Raw genomic sequence first — 27,267 nt, forward strand, 5'->3', positions numbered from 1 at the left:
TACAAGAAGGTGCAGCTACATGCTGGGCCGTGAGAGGTGAGAACCGTGGTACTGGCAACAGATCTGACAAGCCAATCTAATGACCAGTCACCTGCATTTAGGAACGAAAAAAACAGACACCCACACCCGCTTCCTTGCTCCTCAGGGGCATCTGGAAGCGCAAGCTGCACCAGACATCAAACACTGGTAATGAGAGCAATTGGGAGAAGGTGTGTCCAGGAAGTGAGGGGTGTGAAGAGGTGGTGGAGAGAGAACAGTTGTGAAGAAGCTGAAAGGGGATGGAAGCATTCAAAGCACCACAGGCAAGAAAGTTAAACCAGCAGGTTGGTTTTAGTTGCCCATTGGCTAATCCCCAAGAGCATTTCAAGAGTCGCTGTGTTATGTCTGGACAACAACTACTGCATTATAAGCTGCGCTCACCCATACTGCATGCCCTTCAGGGCACTACACCTTCAGGGGTTCAGTAATCCTGTGGCTTAGTGTTTAACATGACAAAAAAAAAAAAAAATCACAAAGCTTTCCATCAAGAGGTCAGACGAGAAACGATAATCTTCTCACGTGCCCCTGTCTGTGTAAGTGAGCGTAAGTCATGTTTCTATCATACAAACAGTCAACATTCGCATGCCAACACGTAACACCTTATCTGAGCCGAGTTTCTGTCCAAGTATTTTCTTTCACAGTAACATGCTTTAAGAAGTATGTAAACCTGCAGAGAAGCTTGACAATTTGTTTTTCTTAAAGTGTGCACGAGCTACAGAGGGGTGAGGGGCATCAAAGGTGGCTGCAGCTTAAGATGGCGAGGTCAAGCTAAAGGGTCGCAGGTTTAAACCCTGCCCCAGGAAACCCGTTTAGAGGTCAGGTGTGTTTGCTTAAAGACAGGCAGAGTTCAAGCTTTAGGTTTTCAGAAGTGGCTGTCCAAGACATTCCATCGAAGAAATTAACTATCAGGTTGAACTAATTGCACCGTGCATTTATCACATTCCTTGGCTTCGGAATGGGAAGGCTCTCCAAGTTTTTTGTGTGTGTTTTTTTCCCCTCCATTTGGTGATCCTGCATTTTTTTAATTGATAATGGCAGTAAATGCAAACAATTATTTTAGGTTACAGACAAACTTTGTATTTCCAAGCTTAGGTTTGAGCCAAAGAAAGATGTATTTTATATATAGTATATTGTGTAGCAAATTTTATTCAGGGGCCTCATTAAGTTTCAATTCAAGGCTGTTGTGAGCAGTGGGAGGTCCAGCTCTTATGCTTTAGAGGGTTAACTCGTTTGGCGGCACAATACAAGTTAGAGTAACAGTTCAAGTCAAACCTATTTAGTAAAGTTCCTTCACCTTCTGTAACACATTATGTAATTGTATACTTCTTTTATCAAATCTTCTGTAAAACTTCAATTTTCATCATCTATTGTTTGTATACTTGTTTCTATGACTAACATGACACATTTCATTAGAAATACAACTACTGGCTTTGACTTTACCCTGCTGTAACTGGTGACATAATAAATTAAAGTTTCCAATCCCTTTCAAAATTGCAATGTTACACATTTTCTTAAACGCCTTTGATCTCGAGTACAACGGTTAACAACTGGGTATTTTAAATACCCACAAGCCAACCACAGGTAAACAAAGATTTACTTCGGAAATCTTTTGTGCATACCTTAATCTGTGGTTTGACAGCGGATCCTGAGGCTTTTCCTGCAGGGCCATTTTGTTTTACTGGAGTCTTGATGGGCTTCTTAGGTGAGGATTCCGGGATCTGAGGAAATGAACAACATTCCCAGTAAGATATCTCAGAGCTCCATAGAAATGTGTGTACTTTAAACAGCTCAATTTACCACACCGGGTTCCTGAAATTCATAAAGATGTTAATGCTTTCTTAATATGCACTACAGCTCTGAGCTTTTCTGCATACTATCTGACAGAGATATTGTTTAGAACATGTAAAACTTTTTAACCTATCAGCTCCTTTGTACAAAGACTATGTCCACGTGGAAATAACACTGGTAATTGTCTAGTAAATTCAGAGCAACTGAGGGGGCATCATGCATCTTGCACATTCTACCCAGGGCACACCCTGAAAGAGTATTTTCAGAAGTGAAAATGTCTCTGAATCAGACTATTTCTGCTGTGTGCTGTAAATGAGAAAATTCAAGTTTGGATCATTTTTAGAATCTATGTGTGAGAACAGCTAGTGGCAGTTAATCACGCTAAACAAAACCAAAAGTGACAGACTGAAGTTACTTAACTGCTGTTGTTCATTGCTGACAACTCAGTGAAGTCTGCCCTGATGCTCTGACCAACTCAAGTAACTAAGTACTCAATGCAACACATGTGGCTCAGTTTAGACTGCTGGCCATTTACAATTTCCTAACCCTCTAAAAATCTGTATCCCGCTGATGTTCTTGCTAAACACAATGCCCCCATTTATAGCTGACAAATAATAAATGGCAAGTGACAAAAAATATCCACATTTGCAGTAACTCCATTTTTCTTTTGCCATGAGTTGTCACAATATTTTCTCCCACCCCTATAAGGAGGTGTCACTGGTTCATGTGTGCATAAAAAAGCACAATAAAAAGGCGAAGAAAAGCAAAAGCTAAACCAAAAAAATTAAATAGCGTCAGTCATAAGGTTATGCAGCTAATTAGATATGACAGCAAAACAATTGCCTTCCTTTGCTGTCTATGCTAAAAGCATACCTTTAATAAATACCAATGCTATCTAAACTGCAGAGGAAACACTACACCTAATTTGTGATTTCTCATTGATCAGCTATTTAGTACCCAGACAACCTGTAATTGTTGCGCTGGATTCCTTCCCGTCAGGTTTTGATTGCTCTCAGTCACATGTGTAATTACCTTGGAAAAGCTGGCAAGTACCTGAATTTCCTAAGCAGCAAATCCTTTCTTGCAATCACTGGTATTCACCTTGGAATGGACTAGAAGTGTAATTGCCTGTGTTGACACAAATGCTACAATGCAATCACACATGTAATACCCTACGACAACGCCTGTAATATAAGATGCTGGAAGTAACAGTGAGGTTTCAAAGCCTTGTTTTCTAGATGAGAAAGATATCAATTCCTGAAGGACAAAACTCAATCAAGAGAAACCGAACATCATCATGGATGCATCTGAGTCTACCGTGAAGAATCTGTACATCAACATTTGCACCTCATTTTTCTGTTTTATATGGTTATATTACACCAACCACCTGAATCTCCTGACCTCTGAAATACCCCCGAAAATGTTGGTTTGTTTTTCACTGTTCTGACAAATTGTGGAGAAATTTGAATGAGATTAGGATGAGCCCAACAATTATACCATGGGTTGGGGTTATGTAGGTACCCAGTCAAAAAGGGCTTTACCACCAACGCAAACCTGCAACTCTTGTAATTTTTAAAGTTTAATCAAAAATATCTACCACATCTACCCAAACACAGAGGTTCTGTAATATGTCAGCGGGTGAATGACCTCGGAAACTCTTGTTTTTCCATTGCTCTTTTTGTTTTCTTCACATCTTTCTTCCGTCTCTTTCCAACTCAGGAGTTATGAAGGTATTCTGGGTGCAACTTAAGAGCGCTCATGTTGCTACAAAGCACTAAGATCCATTCACAGAAAGAGGAAGCTTAAAGACCAACTCTTGAAGGATGATGAGATGAGTGACACGCGTGTCAGCTTGTGGTAAGGAACATTTTCCAGTCTTTCAACAGGCTCAACAGTTATTACAGTCCATTAATAATAATGTTAAGTGTTTAGAGAGAGCACGACATGTTCCAATCAATAAGCAATTTGTCACACTGGGGAATGCTGTCCAGTAAATTTGAGTAAAGAACATTTATTAACCCTGTACAAATCTGTTGCAAGAAACACAAAAGTAGTGTGTAATTATTTAAAACACGTGAGATCCCGTGACAATACTAACCTACACAAGAAGAGCTTAATATCCTGATTACCTGTTCATCAAAAATACATGATCAATTAATAACAAGAAATGTAGATTAATATGAAAAAGGATTTGATTATATTTTGATACTGAATGTCTCTGAGATATTTTGGGTCCTATTCAGTACAGTATGGAGGTTTGACAACAAAAAGAAAGCAAAATATAGCTTGAAACACAGCTGAATTAGCAGTCAAAAAAGAGGGATAATAATTGTTCCCAGCCCTACTTCCCCAAAGCTTTGTGCTTTCATTATTAAAGAATGAGACAGGGTAGCTATTGAGCTAAAGAGATGAAGGGTGAAAAAAAGGATTAAGGTCATGGAAGGAATGGGGTGTGGGGTGCAGGAGGAATTGGAAGAGAAGACAACAGAATAAATCAACAGGTGACAGAAATGCTCAGCTGTCATCTGACCCTGAGGGAAGGATCGGCGCTCACGTCGCAGGTATGCGCATCTGCCCTGCTTTGATCTTTTGCCTGGCAGAGTTTGCACTTGGAGAGCGTGCTTTAAAAAAAAAATAGAAGAACGAAATCACAAACAGACACCGACGTAAAAATGAGGCAGATACACACACATGCACCCACACACTTGCAAGCGATTGTGGTAACATGCAAAACAAGTGTTCAAAGGCAAAACCCAGGTGCAAAGCTGAAATGGCATGAGAAACGATAAAAAGGAGCAATCATATTAACAGTGGGATGACAGAGGGACAAAGATATGCAGTGTTTCAGAAAAATGGTTGAAGATGTTTCCCATAACTGAAGTGCATGTGCGTGTGAGCACGCATGGGTGAGAAACAGTACGTAGAGTGCAGTTCTCTGCTTATGCACTACCAGTATGAAGTGCATATGTTTGCAGACTTTGTGCATTTACGCAAGAGGTTATATGTACTTATATGTTCAAATGTGCATGTCTACTAAAGTGTATCTATCCCTTTATATGGATGGGTGTGTGTGTGTGTGTGTGTGTGTGTCTGCTTACGCACAGCATAACATACTGTGGTCTTGTTGGTGAGACGGTGAGAATTCAAGCAGATTACAGAGGAGAAATCCGATCATTACACCACACAGACCCTGTGTTTTACTCTAGGAAAACAGGTGGGTACTTGAGCGAACAGGATGAAAAAGTTCCATGTTTTGTCTCATACAAAGAGGTGGACGGTCAGCGAGTGCACGAATGGGTAGGGCTTGCTGAAATGAAATGCTACTGTAGCATACAGTGAGTGGAAGTTTAAATGATGCGGTTAAAAAAAAGGGTTAGAGAAATTCTTTCTAGACACACACGCACACACAAACAAACACTAAGGGGATGCTAATGGTTACCCTGACATCTAGTGGACAACAAAGGCTCAGAAACACAAAGACATCGCACTGTAAAAATCAAAGTTACTGAACCGCAAGAAACCTTTCAGTTCAAACTTTGTTTGAACTAAAATGACAGAACAAATTAGTCAATAAACAAAAGATCAATAAATGTTTACACAATAATACTAAAAGTGAAACTAAATAAATCAGATTACGTAATAACCAGATGTGGAAATATCCACAGCTCTCAAAGACAGGCTGGAAAATATGTTCTTGCATCTAATGAATTTTGTCAAATACAAATTATCCGAGCCTATCAGATAGCGGCTTCTCAAATGGGGGTAACAGCACCCCGAGAATTGCTCTAGCTCTACTAATCTATCAAGTGCCTTAAAAAACTCATAGAAAAAGAAAGCAATAAACAACTGAATTCACTGTGAGTGGAAATAAACAAAATGGACTTGCCCTTCTTCTCTGTAATTATGACCACAACAAAGCAATGAAAAACGCTGTGTATGGAAAAGTAGCTTGATCATGGCAGTTTCCTCTCAGGTGCTGAGAACTACAAAGATCCGCTTGTGTTTTTTACCAAGTTTAAAGGGCAACGGTCATCACAGTATCATTACATGAGAAAAGTTTAATATGATTAAATAGCAAAATTTGCGACACTGATGGTGATGACATCTCTTTGTTAGCTTTTTGTTGTTGTTTTCTTTAACTAAAAAGTTGCAAATAAAAAGTTTTTTCTGGACAGAAGCTCTAAAAAGTTAAACGATTATTCTAATATTCAGAGATATTCCAATATTTTTTACTGCTCATTATGTTCTTTAGGGTTAACAAAAACCAAAATCTGATGAGCACTTGTTCATATTAATTTTGTAGCAAAGTTTTCCAAACATACTTCCAGAAATGTTTATGAAATGTAAACAATCCTCTTTATGTATTTACAGTGACATTGTAATGTACTTAAATGAGCAAGGACATAATCTTATGTTTCTCTCCTTCTAGCTGTATGACTGGGGTTAAACAGAAATGATACTTTCTGCATGTGCGAGTCCACTAGAGTCCACTCGGGTCCCGGTGACGTACATTTCATCATCAGACGTTTGCCTCATAATACACTAGCTACGCATGCGCTCCAGGCGGCAGACTTCAAAGAAGCACAACAGAAGCACAACAGAATCACTACTCAGCCACTGAGTCTCCAGCTGTCTGTGTCCACAACCTAGTATAATCCAGGCTTTATCTGGTGCCACTAGAGTTCAAATAACACTCTTTCAGCGGGCCAGTTGGTGTGCAGCATTTTATAAACAAATGAAGGTTTATTAACATCAAGTCAGACAGAGATTAATCGAGTTAGATGAAGCAAATAGGTGATTTCTGCTTTTCTAAAGCTGTTTGATGCACAAACTTTAAAAAATATAGTGAGAAACAGGTCAGACTATCCTTTCTCACATGTAGCACAAAGCAAGGGACTGCCCACTTTTGACACACTCACTACTGGAAATATTCTGTTTAATTTAGCAGAAGGTGCTGCCTGAATCAAAGATGCAGAAAGCAAACACATGATATGTCTGTGTAGGTTCTCGGTCTCTCTTCAGCAAGCCTCTTCAGTTTTCAAGAAGCTTCTCAGCTGAGAGGTGAAATGTCTTTAAGAAACTTCCAGTCACTTTCTTTCCAAGCTCCTTAGGCCATGCACATGATAAAAATCCAAAATGCATTTATCACAGACTCCATGATACACAAATTTTTTTATTTGACCGTAATTTTCCTCCATATTTGATCGTACCTCAAACCGACTCTCATATTTTTTAACATGGAGAAACTAAAGTTTGATTGTTATGTGTAATCAAACAAAAAGGATGAAGCTTACCTTTGTAAGCACCTTTCCCACATTCTTCTGTGGCTTCACATCATTTTCATCACTGTCATCATCGCTACAAAAAAGCAAGTGAGCTGGTTAAACGCTACAATGCTCGATGTTTGTGCCCAAAATTTAAAAAAACACCCCACAAAATTATAGATTTTATACTATGAGTTTAGAAAGGTGTTAACTTTCAGAATACAAAATGATTTAGAAAACTCAGCCAATTAAATAAATAAATAAAAATAAAAACATACTCATCATCATCTTCATCACTGTCTTCTTCATCGTCATCATCGTCATCATCATCGGAATCCATCTTCAGCTTTTTCTACAAGAAATATGAATCATCTTTTTGTCAAAAAACAAAATTGAGATTTATTTGGGGTATAAGAATAAGTAACAGTGTATACTCTAATGCTGACGTCCCGCGACAGCATCTTATCACTGATTATTAAACGTGACAACTTGCACCATTAAACAGAAGGCTATGCAGTAAGCCACCACCTTGGCAGGAGAACAACTTCTGTAAACAATGATTAGTTTTGCTATGAGTGCAAATATAAAACATTTAAAACAATGTAATACAACAATGTCAATAACTACCATTGGGGGTTTCTTCCCTGCCAGCAGATTTGCAGGCCGCTTTACCGGCGACGAATTGTTCTCCTCCTCTTCATCATCAGAATCCTTCACACCTAACAGAGCGAACACACTGGTCAACATATTGTCAAACAATCATACAACTTTTCTGTATGTTATTTTACCCCAAAAGAATATTTTAAAAGAAAAAATTACTCAAAACAAAAGTGTAAAGTCATTTGTGGACTTTTTTCGGGCTGGAAAATTTGGCCCTGTATAGTTTCACCGAGCATGAAGGTCATGCTCCTTCATAACTTGCTATTTTTCCATTGACAAGGTCTTCAGTAGGTATGCCTACTTCATTTAACAATGAGGCAAATAGTTACCCGAGTCTTAACCTTAATACTCACTAATAAAATGTTGCCCGCTGATGTAAACTGGTCCAGAACCAGACTGGAGACGGAAGGTAACTGGAGGTGTAATCTCAAATCCACCTAAACTCATCTGGACAAAAACAGAGCAGGAAGGAAGATGGCATTATAAGTATTTTGTCAATGATTTATGCATTATTTATATTTATCAGCACAGTGTAATGTTTGTATTTATTGTTCTGAGAGAATGCCTTTTCTTTTTAGTTCTCGTTTTTTATTACGCATGAAGAGCATAAAAACAAGTTAATTTAAACCAGAAGCCTCTTAAATACTTCTGTCAGTGTTGGTGCTGACTCACAGAGGGCAGGACGGAAGGTTTAAGGACAGCTAGCGGCACTTTTGTCGTCTTCCCGTCGTAAGTGAGGCCTTCAACTTCCACCATGTGGAACTTATCTTCAGCCTCAGCTCCCAGACACACCTGGAACAAAATAACAGTGTGCTATATAACACCTCCATGTACTGGCAAAATGTCTCCTTTTTTTTTAGGTGCAAACATAAATTCCTCTTCTTAAACTATTCTTCTACTGATTAAACTCCTGTTTTATCATTTTTAAATAGCCTACTGCCTCAGACTAATGTTGTGAATGCTCCATGACAATAAATTAATAAATAAATATAAATTTATACCAAAAATCCAACATGTTAACATTTCGGAAATCATGTTCTCAGGAGAATATAATATAACGGCGAAATAATATAAAGAATGAAAAATGAAGCCGTTAGCAATTAGATTCTTGCCAATGGAATAAAATCTGACAGGACTTCTACATTCTGTTTTTTCAGAAATAGAGACACTCCCCTTTCTCCTGACGTCATCTGTACATACTCAAGACAATTTGAATGAAAAATGTTAAATCTGTATTCATTTCTCCATAAGACCTTTAACATGGAAGAAAGATCTGATGTCTCAGGTCCTGGGTCAGGTCTTTGCTGGATTTATTTCCTGTTTCTTAAGGGCAAAACTGTAAATAGTTTTTTCATGCTGCCACATGGTCCTCCACGTGTCCAGCTTCCTCAATTCTTTTTAAGGATACACTACACACCATGTCAACACAGGCCAAGCTTTGGCTGATAGCTCTTTGCGAATCACTTTGTCAATGCAACAAACAAAACAAAAACAAAAACAAAAACCCTATTATAAAACCCTATTACATGGTTGTCAAATTCTATTAAGTTTGCCATTTTTCGTAGATTGAACTAGTGGTCCAACCCATGACTCATTTTCAGAAAAGAACAGCAAATAAGTGAGAAAGCATCGAATTTCCAAAGAAAAGCTTTGAAAGACCTCCAGAAATCCCAAGGAACTATTGCTCAAGACCACTTTAAAATTTACAAGAAAGTCTGGCTCTTTGGAAGCAAAATATAGAAAATTTTGAGGGGTGGATGTCTTTTATATTACATATGTATAATATATAATATTATTCTCTTACAAAATGAAGCACCTTGTAGTTACTGTTGTTGTCATTTTATGCTACATAAATAAAATTTAATTTTATACAATATGTTTACTGCCTTTACCTTTATCTTCACGTGACATGACAAAGGCATTTCCCAATTTTTGGATAATTAATATCTTATCGCGATAAAATAAACTATGTTATTATTAACAATTTATCGCGAGATTACAGCATTAAAGACTAACAGCGCTCACTGTCGATCTCGGCTTCCGTAGTTAATAGCCGTATTAGTCAAAGATTAATTTTTTTCAAGACCAGGCAAACTCGATCTAAAATATCTTTCTTACTGCTTTCAGTGACAGCTGCTGCTCCGTTTCATCGCCGTCTAGGTCAACTTTGAATTCCCGTTTGTCCGATTTCAAGGTGCAACCTGAGAGGGAAACAATACGTGTAACCAACCGTGGGTTCGCGCTCGTCTTAAATAAACATACGCACATGCATATCATTTTATCAGATAAAGAGGTGTATATACATTTTGCTTCTTTATGTAGCTCCACGCCATGCTCTGCTAGCTAACAAAAGAGCTGAATTGGCGCGAGTGGGAGGGGGTAAGCAGGCTAGCCAGCTGTTTAGCTATCTTCCGATTAAAAATCTCCAGTGGCTATTTGTGCATGACAACATGACGTTAAAACTGATTGTGCAAACAAAAAAATCGGGTTTGTCAGGATTAGCGAGCTCACCAAATAAGTACATTTGTGGTCTGCTCATATCTGAGATATCGTCCTCCATCTTTGCAGTGGGTGGATACACTTCCGTAAACTCGTATGACGGACACATCAAAGAGCCACTAGGACGGTGAAACGTCACTTAGGGGACAAACGATTTGGAGCCAATAGAATTTAGAGCTGAGCGAAAACTTAAGGTGAGCGGTCATCTAGATGAACACGAGATGGCGCCGTTGAATGAAGATTTGGCAGTTTTAGCTTTAATAAACCTTAATCTATAACGTATACATAAATAATAATAACTAAAGAATAGATAGATAGATAGATAGATAGATAGATAGATAGATAGATAGATAGATAGATAGATAGATAGATAGATAGATAGATAGATAGCAGGGTTTATATTTAGATTGTGATATTTTCCCTTATGTCCATTGTCTAATGTGCTGTTTGGACTAAATAAAAGAGGCCTTTGGTCAGTAATATTAAAAGTCCAGCCCAGGGGGCAGTTGCAGAATGGAAGAGTCTTCTGCGGTTGTTAAAAATATTCATAATACAATGAAGAATCATTGCAGCCTTGCATATTACAGGAGAAATTAACCATTGTGACTTTCCAGACTAAAACGGATTCATCTTGTTAAACCCATTGTTTTTGTTAAGATCAATTTAAATGTATAAAAACATTATCCTTTTTGGTTTGGTGATTAAGTGAATGACCGCATAGTTCTTTTTAATTTGAAGGGGGGGGGAGAATAAATGAGATAACTGCCTTTGTCCTGCATGGTTATAACGTTTTGTTAGCATTCTTTTATTGTAACCACCATGTGATGACTGTTGTTGAAAACTGGTGCTATATGAAAATAAATGCGAACTGAAAGGGGCACTCAAATCAGATACTTCCATAAAAAGGGAAGAAAAGCTGCAGTAAAGAATTTTAGAGTGTGTGTTACCATGTGCCTCCAGAGTGGCTTCTATGTGCCTTGCCATTCATTCTCTAAGTCTTTAGAATTACTGCAAGGATGGTGGACCATTCTTCTGGTTTGGTATCTGATGACGGCATAGAACATAGCATGTGAATCACATCAGTTTCATCGTGGAAGAGACTCCTTAAGGACAGAAATGTTTCTTCACAGGATAAAGGTTATCACTTTCACTGACACGCAGTAACGTTTCCTTCTTAGAGGACAAGTGAACCCAGCCCGTGCCAGTGAAAATCTACCATTCGCATAGCTATTTTACTTGCCTTTAACCATTTCCAGGGCACACAAACAAATGTGTAAAGTGTAATAGGAAAATGACAGCTGAGGTATTACTCAACCTGTATTACTCAACAAGAATAAGTTTTCTTCATGCATGCCTGGAAGCTTGAGAAAGCTTTAATGTGTCATATAGTGCCGGGACACGTCTGCAGGTCCGTTCTCATGAATGATGTGACTTTGATGTGCATGGCGATTACTCAAAACATTTGTTTTGCACTTTAGCATAGTAATGCCGTAAGACTGTAAGAAGTTGCTGGTGACTGGTCATTTTCTATCACCAATTAGCTTATACTGCTTAATAAATATTTAAGTATTTCTTTGAGACGCTAGAATAATTTTACCATATTAAATAAAATCAACATACAATGAAATCTTTCCTCGTTCATATTTCCACTACTGTGTAAATCTTCCTTCCTTCCTACTAACCTAACAGGGAAATGCTCACATTTCCTTGTTCTCTTTTCCTTGTATGCACTCTTATGTGTAAATATGCAAAAGTGTAACTGTTTGCACACACTTATGCGTTCACTTGTATATGTGTGTACATCAAAGAGAGAGCCATGAGAGCATATCATGTCAACTGACAGAGTTTATTCATGTCATGCCATCAAACAGCAGAAAGTGTTCCTCATTCCTCACTAGACTCCATGACTTGATACTTATGGAATTTCCTTGTTTGTTTTTTTTAAATTATCATATTAAACCAATATTTTCAACCTTGTTGCCCTCTACTTCTCTGCCATAAAATCTTGTGCACTTTTTGTTAAATATACTCTATGACTTTATATATATTTGTAAATGTTAGGGTTTTACTTGCCAATTCAGGCCGAATCCAGTCCATGGATCTGTTTAGTATTGGAAAACATTAATCTGTCCATTTAAACCAGTTAGCATCATTTGAACAAGTATGTATGTACCCTATTCAAAATAAAAGAAGCTGAAGGGCATCATAAAGAACGGCATTTCTGAATACAAACTACAAAATCTAAGTAGTATTACCATTACATTCATCAGCAGAGGATTATGGTTCTGAGTCTGAACTGATACCAGTGATCAAAATAAAATTTCTCTAACAAAATCTATTGTTTGTGGTTCAAACTTGTCATCAAACATAAAAAAGAAATTTGTTTAACCATATTTAGGTGTTTTATCAAACAGAAAAACTTGCTGACAAGCCTAATTTTGCCCACATGTAATAACCTGCTTAAATGTACCTTTTTCAAGAATCCGTCACACTTGACCAAGCATTAGAGGTAAACTGCACAGATCACCTCTGGAGCATTTTACGGATTTAGTGCAAACGGCTACCAAGTATATTGTTAATCTGCAGCAGAGTTCTTCGGTGAGCATTTGCTGCTACACAAACGGATCATAGTGCTACTTCAGAGTCAAGAACCATAGACGACCTTTTGTCAACAAAGCCTCGCGTGTCAACACATTAGCAGTTTGGCAGTGTCAGACTGTGTTTGCCTTCCTCTGAAATATTGCAGCTGCCACAGACGGAAAAGTTGTTATAACTGCCGAGTGATGACATTACGTCTAGAAAAAAAGAATCTCAAAGATTGTATATCCTGCTTATTTATGCAGTAGATATGCGATGGGATGTTTGTGCATTTGAACATTGGTATCATGGCATCAAGCCAGTCTGGAAATAAAACTAAATGGAATTCAGTATATTTATTGTCCAAATGAGGCTGTTAAATTATGCTTTTTGTGCCAAACGTGCAGGTCATAGGAATTTTACCTCTTTATGAGGTCATATAAAATTTATATATATACATATATATGTGTGTATGTATAGATAGATGTATATATCGACACTAAAATATGCAGGGTGATAACAAATAGGAAATATTTATTGCACAACAGCAGATCTGACTTGATAATCGTACTATAGAAGTCAAGCTTTCATGCTTGAAGAGCTAAATCCACCGAAGCGTCAAGAACTGCCTGATAACAGCTTAAATGTTTACTGCATTTCTCAAGAATGGAAACAGCTGATTGGAGGAGACAGAGCACAACGCTGTGAATGTGGTGAGTACTTTTTTCGTTTATGGTGCTCCTGTTCAAAACAAAATGCTTGATAGGAAGTCTGATATACCTTGAGCCTCTTTGTGCTTGTTCATCTTGTGTGGTGACATTTTATTGGATAAGGACAGGGCTCCTCAGTGGCAACAGAGAGGGGGGTCAGAGAAAAAAAAATCCAGTGCCACAATAGGAGAGGAGGAAAAAAATCTTTAAGCACCTGTAGTAAAACACAATGAGCGGTTTTGAAAACGGTAAAAGGAAGGAATTTTTCTAAAATGGGCCAAGTCATGTCTTCACGGCATTCGAGATAGAGAGATGAAAGCAGCAGGGAGCGGAGGAAGTGGGGGTTGAGGAGGCATCACCTGGAGAGCTGCCTGTTATTGACACAATCTCAACCAGGCAAGACGCTCTGGAAACTGACTAAACATTGGCACTATGTCTCTGAGAAAACAGAGGGTTGTTGAGGGTGGCTGCAGCTGCAGACAGCTGTTTCGAACCACATCATCAAGCTGCTCTGCACAAAGTTTCAGAGGCTCAAACAGACAGGTCTCAAAAAAGAAGGTAAGGGACAGGCCTTCTGATAGGTATTTTTCAGTGGCAGGTACAGCCAAGATTAACAAGAGGTTGATGTTTTGCTTTACAGTCCAATGGAACTGAGTAGCTCACTGTTAAGGAAACAAGATAGAGCACAGCAAGGCCCATTTCCTGTGACGTTCATTGTGTTGAAGGCTCATTTACAAGCAGGGAACCTGAATGATGTGTTTACTGTGCGTAGGTCTGCCTAGGTCGTTTTTGTTTTGACTTGGGTGATAAGCACGATAGGCTGGATGTGTTGATAACAAATGTTTATGACTGTCTGGTGCACAGGTGGCCACGATTCGCCCAGACAACAATGGAAGCAAACACCAAAAATGGCTACTCTCCAATAGAGGATGTTTTGTTTTCGTTTTCTAAATAATTGTGCTGTCTTTTGGCATTCCGCGTATACACTTAGCGTAAGTTTAAGTTTAATCGCATTCTTTTTGGCCAAAAGAAGAAACTCTTTTGAAACTTAAAGATACATTAACCATAAAAAAGGCGACAGGTATTTGGGAGATTATTTAGGGTTGAGATCTGCATTCCTGCTGGATTACAGTAAAAGGCAAATGAACTTTGATTACATCAAACATCAAAATTCTTGTTTAAGGTAACTGTTAATCTCACTCGGTTATGAAATATGTTTTTCGTGCCGGAATGAAGGAAGGAATGACAATATTAAACAACATATTTGGCCCTCGATAGTTTCAGCCATTCTCTGCTATCCCTGCTGTTGAGACGCTATCTCAATCAGTGACCCACAGAAAAAGGCTAAACTTGTTAGCCTTTCATTTGTTGCTTGGTTTCCTGCGCCAATCACTGGACAACTGCTTCGTTAAGTCCTCGCAGTTCAGTGGCGTAAAACAAAAATACAAACAAAACCAGGCTGCCGCGTTTCAGATGTTCATTTGGCACAGGCACAGCTCGTACTTTCTCATGTACTCTCATTCTAATTTGAGCTGGCATCGGTTTTCAAACCTTTTATTTATCCAGGGAGGCTTTTGCTGAGCACGCTTGCTGTTTTTTCGGCAACGCCCTGCTTCACGTTCACACATGGGAGCTGTAGTCATCAGTTTTTATGGATAAAAAAAGGTATTGCTCTGTCCTACTCATACAATTTGATGGTATCTTACCTTTGGGTGGTTTGAAACTTTAATGTGTAATCATAGCCAATTCCCATGAGGCTAACTACATCCCTAAAATCATAAAGTATTATTGCACGGTTTTCATAATGGTGACAAACAACAAACAGGAAGTGAGTGAGGGAACCCAACAAGACAATAAGAGGCAAGAAAAACGGAGAGGTTCATCATCTTTTCAAAAAGTCACAATATTATTTAATATAAAACACCTTTAAATTCAACATAATGAGGAATCCGTAATCAGGGCTTTCACCAATCCACTACCATTTGAACACTGCGGTTGGGGAGGAGATCCACCTTGGCAGCCGCTGACTTCAATGGTACATCCGAGTGCACACAGAAAAGGGTTGAAACATGCATTTACTACATTGTACAAAGTCAAAAGCGAAAACATGAGGTCTCTTTTTGCCATTATTGGCAGAGAGTCTCTCTGCCACCTTGTGAGGGATCCAGAGGCAAAAGAGGGTACAGTCTTGACAGTTGGGCATGTACAGAGGTGTCCATTTGTTTCCTGGCACTTAGGGATAAAGTGCCCTCTTCTCTTTTAGACCGACAGCTGAAGGGAGAGCGGAAACTTGGTGTAAGGCAGGAAATTACTCAACATACTTTAGATATTTAAGATAACAGTTTTAGACTTGCTTAGTTTTGACAAACATCAATGTAAGTGCGGCTCCTGTGCTGTGAAGTCCGCAAACAGTGTTTTGCAGGTCTGGTCAGTAACCGATAGCTGTGTCTTTCTCTCTACACACGCTTCCCCACCATGTTGCTGGTAACGATCAATGAGTGAGTAAGCACATTGTCCATTATTTGATTTGATTTTTTTCCAAAGTAAGCATCCTGCATCTATGATATCCCAAAATGGTTCTGAGTTTTTGAATGTCAGTCTTGGAAGAAATTCCTCTCTTGTGTCCATTCACACTCACGACACTTTGATAAAGACATTCTGTTTTCTCCCCTTCCCTCCCTTTCTCTTCTAAACACACACACTCTCACACACGCTCACACTACAGATGCTACAGAGGTGACGGAGGTCACCTTATTGTCTTCTGCCCAGGGCTGCAGGTTCTGCAGGGCGTAGAGGGAGGAGTTGTGCAGGCAGAGTGGGTCCGGCTGCAGTGGCTGGCTCAACGTCTTCTGGAAAGCTTCCTGCTGAAGCTGCAACATCAGCCGGTTGGCCTGCTGCCTCTCAGCCTCCCTCTCCTCCGCAGTCTGTCTCCTGGGTGAAAGGAAGAGAGACAAAGGAGAGCAGAGGATTTAAGACCAATATAATGTTTCTTTTTATGGCGATTGTACACAGTATCGACTTGTACCACGTGCCAGAGCGTTTTAGCAGTGTGCTGTGCTTTAATAAAGAAACGGTGGGATTCTCTCCGCCCTCCTTTCTTTGCTTTTTGAAGAGACATGATATGTAGAATAGATCTGCAATTCTATTTTAGGTGTTTCTGTTAATTTTTTTCTGGATAAATTTGCATATCCAGGCCTCATTTATTATCATCATTTCTAATATATATATATTTTTTTTCTTTCAGAGCTTTCAATCAAAGAAGTCAAAAGGAATCAAGAAAAAAAGAGCTTTTAGAGATTAGATGAGATTGCAAATTTCATAATAAATCATGTTCATTTGCAAATTGCCTGTTTTTTCTTCTGTCTTTGGGCAACGCCTATGCCAGATACTCCTTCTGCTTTTGGCTACATGACAGCTGATCAAGATGAGTGACAGGTGTTGTTGAAGGAACGTGACTAATAGAGGGGGAAGACATGCACAGCACTTCCTGCCTCAAGGTGAAAAGTTGCATCTGTTTCTTTTCTTTTCAAAGAAACGACTACGCACATCCTGTATATGCGCCGTGCTGCGTTGAAAAGTCGTGCGTCTTCCTGAAACAGCCTGTTTTGTAGTGTTTATGTTGGAAAACATCCAGAGTGAACTGATGTTTTAGTAGTCAACAAAAATTACTTTTATTTCAGTTTAAATAGTGAATGTAAATTTACTTTTGGCAATTTACTTGAATTACTTTACAAAGGCAAGCATATCTATAAACAGTGGAACATTTTATTCTATCAGTCTTGAACATTTCTTATTACCATAATTAATGGTGATTTATTTACGGACATTTGGAAACGATATATTAAAGAACCTATAATAAATGTTAAATTCTCCTAAAAATATAGAGCAAAATACAAATGGCAGCTAGGAATCACCAGCAGAAGCACACCTCTAAAAACACTCTTTCAAGCACGCCAACCTCCATCCATTAGCCACACATTATTGTTAACAGCATTATCATAATCTGATTCCCTGGCTGTTGATTTGATCATCCTCTTGTTACTCGCGTAGTCGTCACACAAAGACATCCCTCATGCTCATCCTATCAGGTGCACACTACAGGGAAATGGCATAAATCTCAGCAAAAGTAGGAAATCAGAAAAGCGAGTTAAGCCAATTCCCTTGTTACTCGTGACATGCCGTTCAGTCTGCTGTTTATTTTAAGCAAATTCATTTTTACTGCACTTTGTAGTGGAAACTGTGCCTTAGCGTTTTATGGTTTAAGGACATGATTGCTGCAGGGTTTTTTTCTATAAATGCATTTTTTTTTTAAAGAAAATGTAAATGAAACTCCTTAAACCAAAATTCTCTATTATATTTTAATTTACAGCAAAGAAGGCAGTGATTTTTAACTGTTTTCTTTAACTTTTAAATAGAAAATCATTCGAAAAAGCTTTAAAGCCATTTACACATAAAAACCCTTAGGGTAATGACTTAAGGTAATTTAGCTGTGTGTAATATGCGTTTGAAATATGTATCCTGCTCCTTTAACAAGGGGCAGGGCATCATAATTTGATTTCCTACTCATTTACTTTCAAATGGCTATAAACAACAGTTAGAATGAAGTGAATGAGTGTGTGTTTTTTTCATGGACTCGGCAGTCAATTCCTCCTGTGAGTGTTTCAGTATTGCTTTGGACAGCAGGTTTCTAAAAGGCCTTTCAGGAGGCTCAGGAGTAATTGTGCTTGGTCAAGTGAACTGGCCTCAACTGGCAGCAAAGCTAAGCAAAATAGGTGTTGTGTTGTACAACTCCTTCAATGCTTCAGCTGTGGGCCATTTTACTTGTCTTCAAAGTAAGACACCAGTAAGCATTTTTGGATGCAAGTGCATAACAGAGACACATTCTGTAATGTCAGTTTGTGGGACAAGAAGATTTGTAATTCTGAGCGAACATCCTGTCCTCATGAAGTCAAAAAGCTTTTGAAAAAACATCAAGGCCTGTTTGTTTTGCTTAAGTATATTGTGGGATGCAAAAAAAGAGCAAGACGTGACACGTGGAACAGAGAATTATGTTACTTTAGCATCCAATAACACCCTGCTGTAATCTTACCGCCATTTTGTCCGCCTGTTTTGAAACCAGGTCTTAACTTGTGCATCCGTCATCTTCAGCGCCTTGGCCAGGGTGGCACGCTCGGCCGATGCCAGGTACTTCTGTCGGTGAAAACGTTTCTCCAGCTCACAGATCTGCACCCGGCTGAAGGAGGTGCGAGGCTTTTTCCTCTTAGGTGGCGTCCGGTTCTGGTACGGGTGGCCGATTCGACGGGTCACAGAAAAGGGCGAGAGGGCAGCTGAAAGAGGGAGGAAAAAGAGGATTAATTTGTCTGATGGGTGTTTTAAATTTGTAAAGTTCTAGAGATTTAATATGAATGCATGATTGGTTACTTATTTCTAAGCTGGAGTGACCTGTACTTCTGAATCATAAATGTATTTCCCCTGAGGATTTATTTCTATAGACTCATAAACCTAGTTAGCTTTCCATTCCTTGGTAAGATAAAAATTATTGTTCATTTGCTGCTAACTGAAAAAAAAAAGCTATGATGTTTGGGGAGTCCTAAGAGAAGGCCCAGAAGCTGCCAACTGAAGAAGATAACATCACTGCCACATTTTCCATTTCTGAAGAGCACGCTGAGATGTGCAAACAGAAAATCCAAGGAAAAAGTAACTGAGAAATATGGTATGTGAATTATCATTTCAAAATTTAAAGTGCTAGAGGATAAAGACGTGAAAAATACTGATGCATAGCAAGATTTCAAATGCTGTTTTAGATCCAGTTTTTACTTTCCGGTGGCACACAATGGTGGCTCTTAAAAATTAGCTACAGGTGAGGTTTGGTGGTGGGGGAGAGGGGGTGACTCACCTGGGCAAGCACCCTTTGGAAAAGGATAGTCTGCTAGAAGGCCATTGCCGTCTCGCAGGTGGGCAAGCTCGGGGTAATAACATTTGGCTAATGTCTCCACCGTGCTCCAGACAGGGACCCTGCCGATGTCTCCCTTGGGGAGAGGACAGAGGGATCCGGTGGCCCCCGGCCCCCCTGTGGCCTCTCCGGCTCGGCTCTCCTCTGCCTGCTCCCCTAAAGGAAAGGGAGACACAGTGAGGTCCCGCATCTGGAGCACAGCAGCAGCTGCCGCCGGGCGGGCACCGACGCATAGCAGCTAATCACATGAAGGAGGCCTAAATGATGAACAGAGTCTACTTTAATGCCATTTGCTTCTAGTCTCTTAAGTTAGCGTTTGGAGATCTTTAGCTAAGAAATGAGATATATGCCATTCAGAAAAAAATAAGTGACATCTAGCAGGATTACACAGATAAATCAAGCCCTGGCTGACCAATCAGAAACCTACAGCCAAGGTCATCCTCTGACAATGTGATGAAGCTCCATAAGTACTATTCACAGACCAACATAATATAATTGTAAGCCTAACAAAACACAATTTCTGAAGGAAAGTAGATTTTGGTGGGTCTTTTTTCATCACAATAATTACATTTAAAAAATATTTGATATTTGCAAAATGTCTTGGAGCACGAACATGAAGCGTGTGTCATTACAACTCAAGCAATAACCTCAATTTGAAATTGTATAACTTCTTGCACGGTGACATCATTTTTTGCAGAATAGGCTGCCATAAACTTTACACGCATTATTATTTAGAATAGAACATTATTATTATTATTTAGAACATTATTATTTATAATAAATGCTATTTCAAAGTATCGCTGTATTGTCTTAGTTTGTCCCTTGTCGCTTAGTCACTGTTCCTTCTGAAAAATATAAACTGCAGTTTTGCACTGTAAGGGTGTACATTGTGTTTTTCTTCACTCTCTGCCTCAGTGCCTCATGGTTCTCTTTCAACTGCCGGGTATTAATAACAACTTATCTTCTTGCATCATAAAATATCTATGAATCCTGTCTATTTTGTCAGCCATGGGTAAACAGAAGATCGATAAATGTAATGAGATCGTTGGCCATAGATCCACTCCCAAGCCACATTCTCATTCTGAATGGAAATCAACAGAAGAAAAGAGAAAAAAAATACTTTCTGTCTTCTTCTCTCCTTCTCTCTCTAGCTCTATGTCATCCGTCCCCAGCAAGCTGTTTTGCCTGCTGTCTTACAGGGTGTTTATTTGTTTTTGTTTTGTCAGAAAAGCTCACCAGGAGCCAAAATGAATATGAAAACATCTGCATAGGTGTCCCCTCAGGGTTACGTGCTGCTCCTGCTGCTGCTCCTCCTGCTGCTGCTGTTCTCAGAGTTTTCAGCGACTTGAAAATTCATTTGCTATACAGACGATGACAATTTGGATGTAAAATAGAACATGAAGTTATTACGCACTTGGCAGTCATTTCCAGGGAGCCGCCAACGTCCCCTGATGGTGCTGAACACGAGTGGCAAATTGAAGCGTACACAAACAAATGATTTGTAAAGTAAAGATGAATAGCTACTATGCGCTCTTACAATAGGTCACATAAAGTTAACATCACGTAAGTGCAAATTAGCAGCACAGATTTAGTGTCTGAAGTGAAAATCTGCTACAGTTATTGGCTTTTGCATGGATTTATAGTGACCATGACCTCTTTGTTCCCTCTCATTATTATTTTTAATCTTCTATGTTAATATTCCTATAACAATTTCACGTTATGTGCTGCTCTGATGCTCAGTAATAATAAAAAATGGTAATTGTACCCCTCCAATATTCCTTTTGGGACTTAGACCAGCATCTGTAGTATTTAATCATGAGTTTCTAATGACAAAATCCCCTAGATATTTCTATAACACTACTATAGGTGCTCACAATGGACTGGAGCACCTCCACAGTCCTTAATACTGAATTATATGGCCCTTATTGGACTTCATAGTGTGTTTCTAAATCTCCTGTAAAGCCACATTCTTACAGTAACTTTAAAGGGGCATCTTAAATGTACAGCACATATGTTAAAACATATCATTTTTGCTTTTTGTGTCATTGCCCAAATCTATTTGGAGCTTTATGGGTCCCACAGAGAAAGCAAGCGGGCCTGTTGTTGCTCCCAGCGGCAGGTCTGGCTAACTAATACAGCATTAGATGGCTATTTCAGGCCATCTGTGGGCTAAATAATGGGCCAGGCACATACAAGCACGTTCAGAGGCAACCTAACATGCAGCAGCACCCTTTAGACCTGACAAGTACAGCAAGGCTTTGCTTTACAGTGTGCAAAATCCTGATAAATATATGATCCAGTGGTGTGATACCCCACCAGACATGTTTAATGCTTTTTTTTTCTGGTTTTACTCCATATGCCTTCAGGTTTATCCATTATTATAATTATCGAGACTGTGAACTGCGGTATAGAATCAAAATGAATTATGCAATGTGCTGGATTTTAAGCCAAACCAATTAAGAATACCTTTGCTCAATTGCATCAGTGAGTCGGTTAGTTTAGTGACAGCCAGTTTAAACTAGCTGGATATAACTGGATTATAAGTAATATGTTACAAATAATAGTACCGAAAATTAAAGCCATATGGAATAACAAACATAGTATGTTAAGGAAAAAATGCCTCTGAATTGCACATTTAGAAATATATCAGAAATACTGATGACAGTAATTTGTATCTGAAGAAGAATACCACTCCTGTACAGATTCCAAATGTAAGGGTATAATACGTCCCACGAGCTTAGAGCTTCCACAATTAGGAAATGAGTTATTAAATAAAGCTATAAAACATAATTATTTTTCTAATAATTAATTGTTTTCCTATAGCTCGGAAAACAGTTAAGCGGTCTGTATGTGGCCATTATCCCCAACAAAAAAAGCGATCATGTAAGTGTTCCCATGAAACAAAGAAAATGAAAAGAATCACCAGCAACCAAAAATAAATGCTGCAAAACACATTGCACATTTTGTTCGCCCTCTTCATCAAATGAAAAAGAAAATGGGTGCGAATGCTAAATCTGTTGCCTGGATAACACAATTTAGCATAAGCATATCAAAAAATAAAATGCTACCGTGGAGAATATGTTTGCCATAATAAAACCACTTATACTTAATAACACTTCCCGGTGACAGCGCCTCCCGTCCCCACGGCGGATATTACCTTTGTAGCAATCTAATAAATATATCCGTGAAGGATTCTAAAGGGGATATTGAAATATAACATGAACATATATTGCTATTTATTACACTATACGCAACAAAAAGCAGGGATACTGTCTTTTGTCACAAGGAAAATCAGGCCAGCGTGGAAGCAAAAGGGCAGGAGCGGGTTCCGCTCTGAAATAGAATCATATTTTTTTCCGCCCTGCTGCCATTTACACCCAGACACAGATATACAGGAGAGAAAAGGCGCTTTAATTATATTTCTTTTATTGCTGTTAGGTGGTCTACAGTTAAAGACGCTGTATTATTGTTCTGTTTATTGTCAAAATGTCCAAACAATTGAAAGAACATATTATTGTGTACTTTGAACCTTTATCACAGATTACATATTTCTGTTAGATTATTGTTATCATTATTATTATTATTATTGTTAAGGACTAGTAGTAAAAGGCTTAGTTTCTTAAAATTAGTACATATTTTACTTTACTTGTGCTGTAAAGCCCACTTTTCATACACTATCCATTACATTTTTCTTCAATTACTGAGTAGCCTTAATTTTCATTACATATTATTGTGCTGTTTTTTTTTTTATTAATAATGTATTATTCCATTAATTCGTTTCTGACGTAAAAAAGCAATAATGTGAAAAAACAATATTACAAATAAATCTTGAACTCATATATAGACGGGTTTATTTTTTTATTTTTATTATTTTTTTGAGCTGAGTACATTGAAAAATAAAGGTGGCTAATATTTGCCTACTACCGCTACTAATACTACTGCTGCTGCTGCTGCTATAGTAGTGCGTGTGTACTTTTACGCACGGTGCGGTTTCATGCATGATTTTGTTCTTCCCTGGTTGATTTTTGCCTACATGTTCAGGGACAGCAAATGGAAATTAGCAGCTAGCTAACCTTGGTGAACTTATTTTAATTCTTCACTCGTCCTTCAGAAATAAACAAAAATAAAATAACACATAAATTAGTTTTAATAAAATAGCCTGACGCACGACATTTTAGGCCTGTAAGCTCTGAGTAAATACACAGAGGAGTTGGTGACCACCAAGAATTCATCAGTAGGCTACATGAAGTGTATCTTTACAGATGGATAAATGATGCCCCTATAACCCGTAAATCTTTTGCGACAGTCCAATCCAGCTTACTGTGATTAATAACACGAGTTTGTGCCATGTGGGAGGCATCCCGGGGTGAAAAATGAGAATCTATTGTCCAAGTTAACAGGTTTCGTTTACATCTCTGCAAGAAAAAAACAGAAAGAAATCCTGCCATGAATGCCAGAGCTGGAAGCATTTGGCAACATGTTTAGCTGTTTAAAGCTGCACGGGACCGTTTTTCTCCTCCGGTTTCAACTTGGAAGGCGAAAAGGAAAAACAAGAAACAGGGAGAAACATTTAAAACGGTGCTCTACCCATCAGGATAGATGATAGTCCATTTGATTTACGGCCTTTTATAGGAAACAGAGCAGGCTAAATCTGGAGTGTTTGTGTGTATATCTGAATGTGTGTGTGTGTGTGTGTGTGTGTGTGTGTGTGTGTGTGTGTGTGTGTGTGTGTGTGTGTGTGTGTGTGTGTGTGTGTGGATAGTGCTACTGTAGTTGCTGCTGTAGCTGCTCCTGCTGCTGGTGATCTTTGGCTGATCAATACAGAGGAAAGATATAAGCTGCGAAATAATTACAGCGACACAAAGCTGAGAGAAATTAAACGAGGGGCCCTCGGTGACTATGAGTAAAATTGATAAGCCTATTTACACTGTATCTTTTTGCAGATGACATATCGTCCCCCGGTATTTAATAATTAATCAGGTAGAAAGAACTGAAGAGTGAATATTTAATGCATGGAGAGGAGGGGGCGTGCGCGCGCAAATCCATGATGTTCTTCCTTTATAGCAATGAGGTCATGAGAAAAATATAAGCTGAACCACCCCTCCCCCACCCCAAAAAAAGAAAATAGAGAACGGAGAAATCGTTTTTATGAAATAAGTTTACCTATCTCAGCATATTCCATTAAAATCTTATTAGCTATCGTTATTTTTTTTGTTTAACCTTTTTTGCTCTGAGAATTGTCTTTCCTATGTTTTTCATATAATTTATTATAAACAATAAATAGTCGTTATACTAGAAAATAACTTATCTTCAATTGCATTACATTTCAATATTTAAATAAGCATATATATAATATTTAAATAAGTAAAGCAAATATCTCATTTTGGATTGAGAAGGAAACAAATAAAAAAAACTATGTCAGCCTTTAAGTAGCATGTAATTCTGATAGTGTTGAAGGGCGTGTGGGGTTTGGGGAGCAAAAATGGCTGCATCTGTTTGCAGACACCTGAATAAAAAATAGGCTAGAATTATGTAACTCATCGTGGGCATTAAAAGCTATAAGAATGGCACAAAAATCGACTTCGGTGAATTTCATTTTTAAGGAAAAAAATAAAAGCAGATGGTTCTGAAAGAAGAAAAAATGGAAATAAAAACTACAAATTGAAAAAAACAAAAAACACTAAAGTCTACATAGAGTCTGCTAGAGTAAGTCTACAAGTAATATTGTAGCCTATATTGTCCAATTATAGGTTATTGCTCTGTCGTAACATTTAACCTACTAGCCTAATTTACTCAGCTCAAATAATAATAATAATAATAATAATAATAATAATAATAATAATAATAATAATAATAATACGTTATCATACATTCTTGTTTAGAATTTAACATGTCATATATTGTTACTACAATGACTCATCTTCTTGCTTTCTCAATTGGCTCTTCGGGAGAGGGAAAAAAAATCATTCATCCTCATGAAAAAACGGGGGACGTCGTTATCCGTCATCCGCTGTAAATGGAGAGTGATGGTCCAATACTGATTCATCAGCATGTCCGAGTCAATTTCTCCACTCGTTTATCAGGCTGCCCTTCCAGCATAATAAAACTGACTGTGTGCGCATATATGATTCGTTATAGATTACAACCTAAAGATGAAATCATCAGCGCCACTTTGTTGAGCCATTAGGCCCAATTCACGCTGCGTCGGTCGGAGGTTGTTTTCAACACAAGTGTTGGTAAATTCATAATTTCCTCTTTAGTGGCTGTGAGGAAAATATTCACTTTTGCTTTCTGACCTACTTTGTGTGTTCATGAAAAACATTAAACTACAAGTGTTGTGGGACCAGGATAAGATTTATTCTTTACCTGTTAATCTGTCCTTGGCGAATCTTCTGCTGCTTTCCATCCACGGAAATGTGAAGTTCGCTGCATTCCCCATTCCCATCCCTGGCACCGAGGGGATGCCGGGTCCGATGCCCGGTGGATGCGTCGAAGGGGGTGGATGAGGAGCAGCAGCGGCGGGAGGCGGTGGCGGAGGCGGCATGGGTCTGTGCGCCGGCACCCGAATTACCCCACCTGCGCCTCCAGAGTTCACGTTAACGTTCATGTTCATGTTCATACTGACGTTCATGTTCATGTTGACATTATAGGAGCCGGCCAAACCCGCCGCTGCTGCCATGGAGCAGGCCGGGTTGTAGACGCTGTTGTACCCGTTGCTGTAGACATTAGAGGCCAGCGCGTAATCCGGGTCACCGGTCCGGTTGGGCAGCATGCAGCCGCTGGACTGGTCCGAGCTGTTGAGGATCTGGTCGATGCCGAAGCTGATGGGTTCATGCTGCTGCTGGTGCGTCTGGTTCACCTCCTCGATCCCAGTGTGCTCCATAGTTTTTGTTCGTAATGTGCTTGTCAGTATATTTTATCAGCGCACAGATGTGTTTTTGACATATAGCAATTCACGCCTTTGGAAATGAAGTATTTGGATGTAGTCTGCAGTGGTGAGCTTTTTTTTTCTTTTTTCTTTTGCTTTCGAGCATCGACACGGGCCTGTTCTACTCCCAGGAAACCAATAAGGTGTCCAGCGCTATCCAAAATCTTCCCATTATTTTTTGTCCAACAGTGGGATCGGGTGTTCCCTAAATTAAATGCCTATCCGTCGGACTAAGAAATAGCGTATCCATCTTTAATAGCGAGTTCTTTCCAAGTGAATTAGATACAAGGCAGCTTTACAACAAGAAAAACAGCCGATAAATGCCAAATGGCTATCCCGAGTAGCCTACTTACAGAGAAAAATCCGAGATTTTGGGGGGGAGGCACCTCTCTGGAGAGACTTGATGCGCTTTGTTCGCCTACTCGGGCAAAGACGATCCATACGCTGGGGTCATGATAGGATAACCAAGCTCGTCGCATCAAAATGGAGCAGAAGACAAAACAAAACAACCCCGAAGAAGCGAAACGAAGCGCTGACCTCGCAGGCGTGTTTATTAATTGGAGGGGAGCGCGGAAGAGGGCTCTGTAGTGCTGAATGGTGAAGTGCGTTTCAGCAGGTGAGACAACCCTCTGCGTAAAAGCTGCCATTCGGTCCTCCAGCCAACCCTCCTTCCCTCCCTCTCTTCTTCCCTCCCTCCTCCACGGTAGGACAGTTGTTTTGCTCGGATGTCTTAAAGAAACCGCAGCTTTTTATTTTTTATTCAGTTCTTCTGGTTTCAAATGCAGGGTTTCGTGCATTTAGTGGAACTGAGGCCCGCGTCAAGTGGCTACTTTCACCTTAATGCTCCTC

At 39.1% G+C, this 27,267-nt stretch overlaps 2 protein-coding genes across 4 annotated transcripts in view; both read right to left on the minus strand.

Annotated features, from left to right (window-relative positions):
• npm1b (nucleophosmin 1b) overlaps positions 1 to 10,377 on the minus strand; it is a 38,476-nt gene extending 28,099 nt beyond the window's left edge. For both annotated transcript variants that reach the window (XM_031743012.2, XM_031743013.2), the window contains exons 1-8: positions 10,263 to 10,377; positions 9,870 to 9,952; positions 8,424 to 8,543; positions 8,105 to 8,198; positions 7,719 to 7,810; positions 7,370 to 7,443; positions 7,122 to 7,185; positions 1,659 to 1,757 (exon numbers count right to left, since the gene is read on the minus strand). In XM_031743012.2, coding sequence (XP_031598872.2) covers positions 1,659 to 1,757; positions 7,122 to 7,185; positions 7,370 to 7,443; positions 7,719 to 7,810; positions 8,105 to 8,198; positions 8,424 to 8,543; positions 9,870 to 9,952; positions 10,263 to 10,359 — 723 coding nt within the window. In that variant the 5' untranslated portion in view covers positions 10,360 to 10,377. The remainder of the gene's footprint in view (positions 1 to 1,658; positions 1,758 to 7,121; positions 7,186 to 7,369; positions 7,444 to 7,718; positions 7,811 to 8,104; positions 8,199 to 8,423; positions 8,544 to 9,869; positions 9,953 to 10,262) is intronic.
• A 5,044-nt stretch (positions 10,378 to 15,421) lies between these two features.
• tlx2 (T cell leukemia homeobox 2) lies at positions 15,422 to 27,054 on the minus strand. 2 transcript variants are annotated; one of them, XM_031743026.2, is made up of 5 exons: positions 25,857 to 27,054; positions 19,434 to 19,646; positions 18,627 to 18,864; positions 16,288 to 16,468; positions 15,422 to 15,808 (listed from the first exon to the last, which is right to left on the minus strand). In XM_031743026.2, exons 1-5 carry the CDS (start codon positions 26,371 to 26,373, stop codon positions 15,797 to 15,799), a joined length of 1,161 nt encoding a protein of 386 aa, XP_031598886.1. In that variant the 5' UTR covers positions 26,374 to 27,054; the 3' UTR covers positions 15,422 to 15,796. The 2 variants fall into 2 exon arrangements, with proteins under 2 accessions (XP_031598886.1, XP_031598887.1); XM_031743027.2 differs by lacking the exons at positions 15,422 to 15,808; positions 19,434 to 19,646 and having other exon boundaries at positions 15,823 to 16,468; positions 25,857 to 26,373.
• Positions 27,055 to 27,267: the final 213 nt, after the last annotated feature.

The sequence above is a fragment of the Oreochromis aureus genome, linkage group 2 (genome assembly GCF_013358895.1).
Source record: "Oreochromis aureus strain Israel breed Guangdong linkage group 2, ZZ_aureus, whole genome shotgun sequence".
In the NCBI taxonomy this organism is placed as follows: domain Eukaryota; kingdom Metazoa; phylum Chordata; class Actinopteri; order Cichliformes; family Cichlidae; genus Oreochromis; species Oreochromis aureus.

Coding starts and splice junctions, on each gene's coding strand:
- tlx2 (XM_031743026.2), bottom strand. CDS start 26,373: ATGGAGCACACTGGGATCGAGGAGGTGAACCAGACGCACCAGCAGCAG. Junction 18,865..19,433: donor TCCAAAGGGTGCTTGCCCAG/GTGAGTCACCCC, acceptor TCCCTCTTTCAG/CTGCCCTCTCGCCCTTTTCT. Junction 16,469..18,626: donor AACAGGCGGACAAAATGGCG/GTAAGATTACAG, acceptor CCTTTCACCCAG/GAGACAGACTGCGGAGGAGA.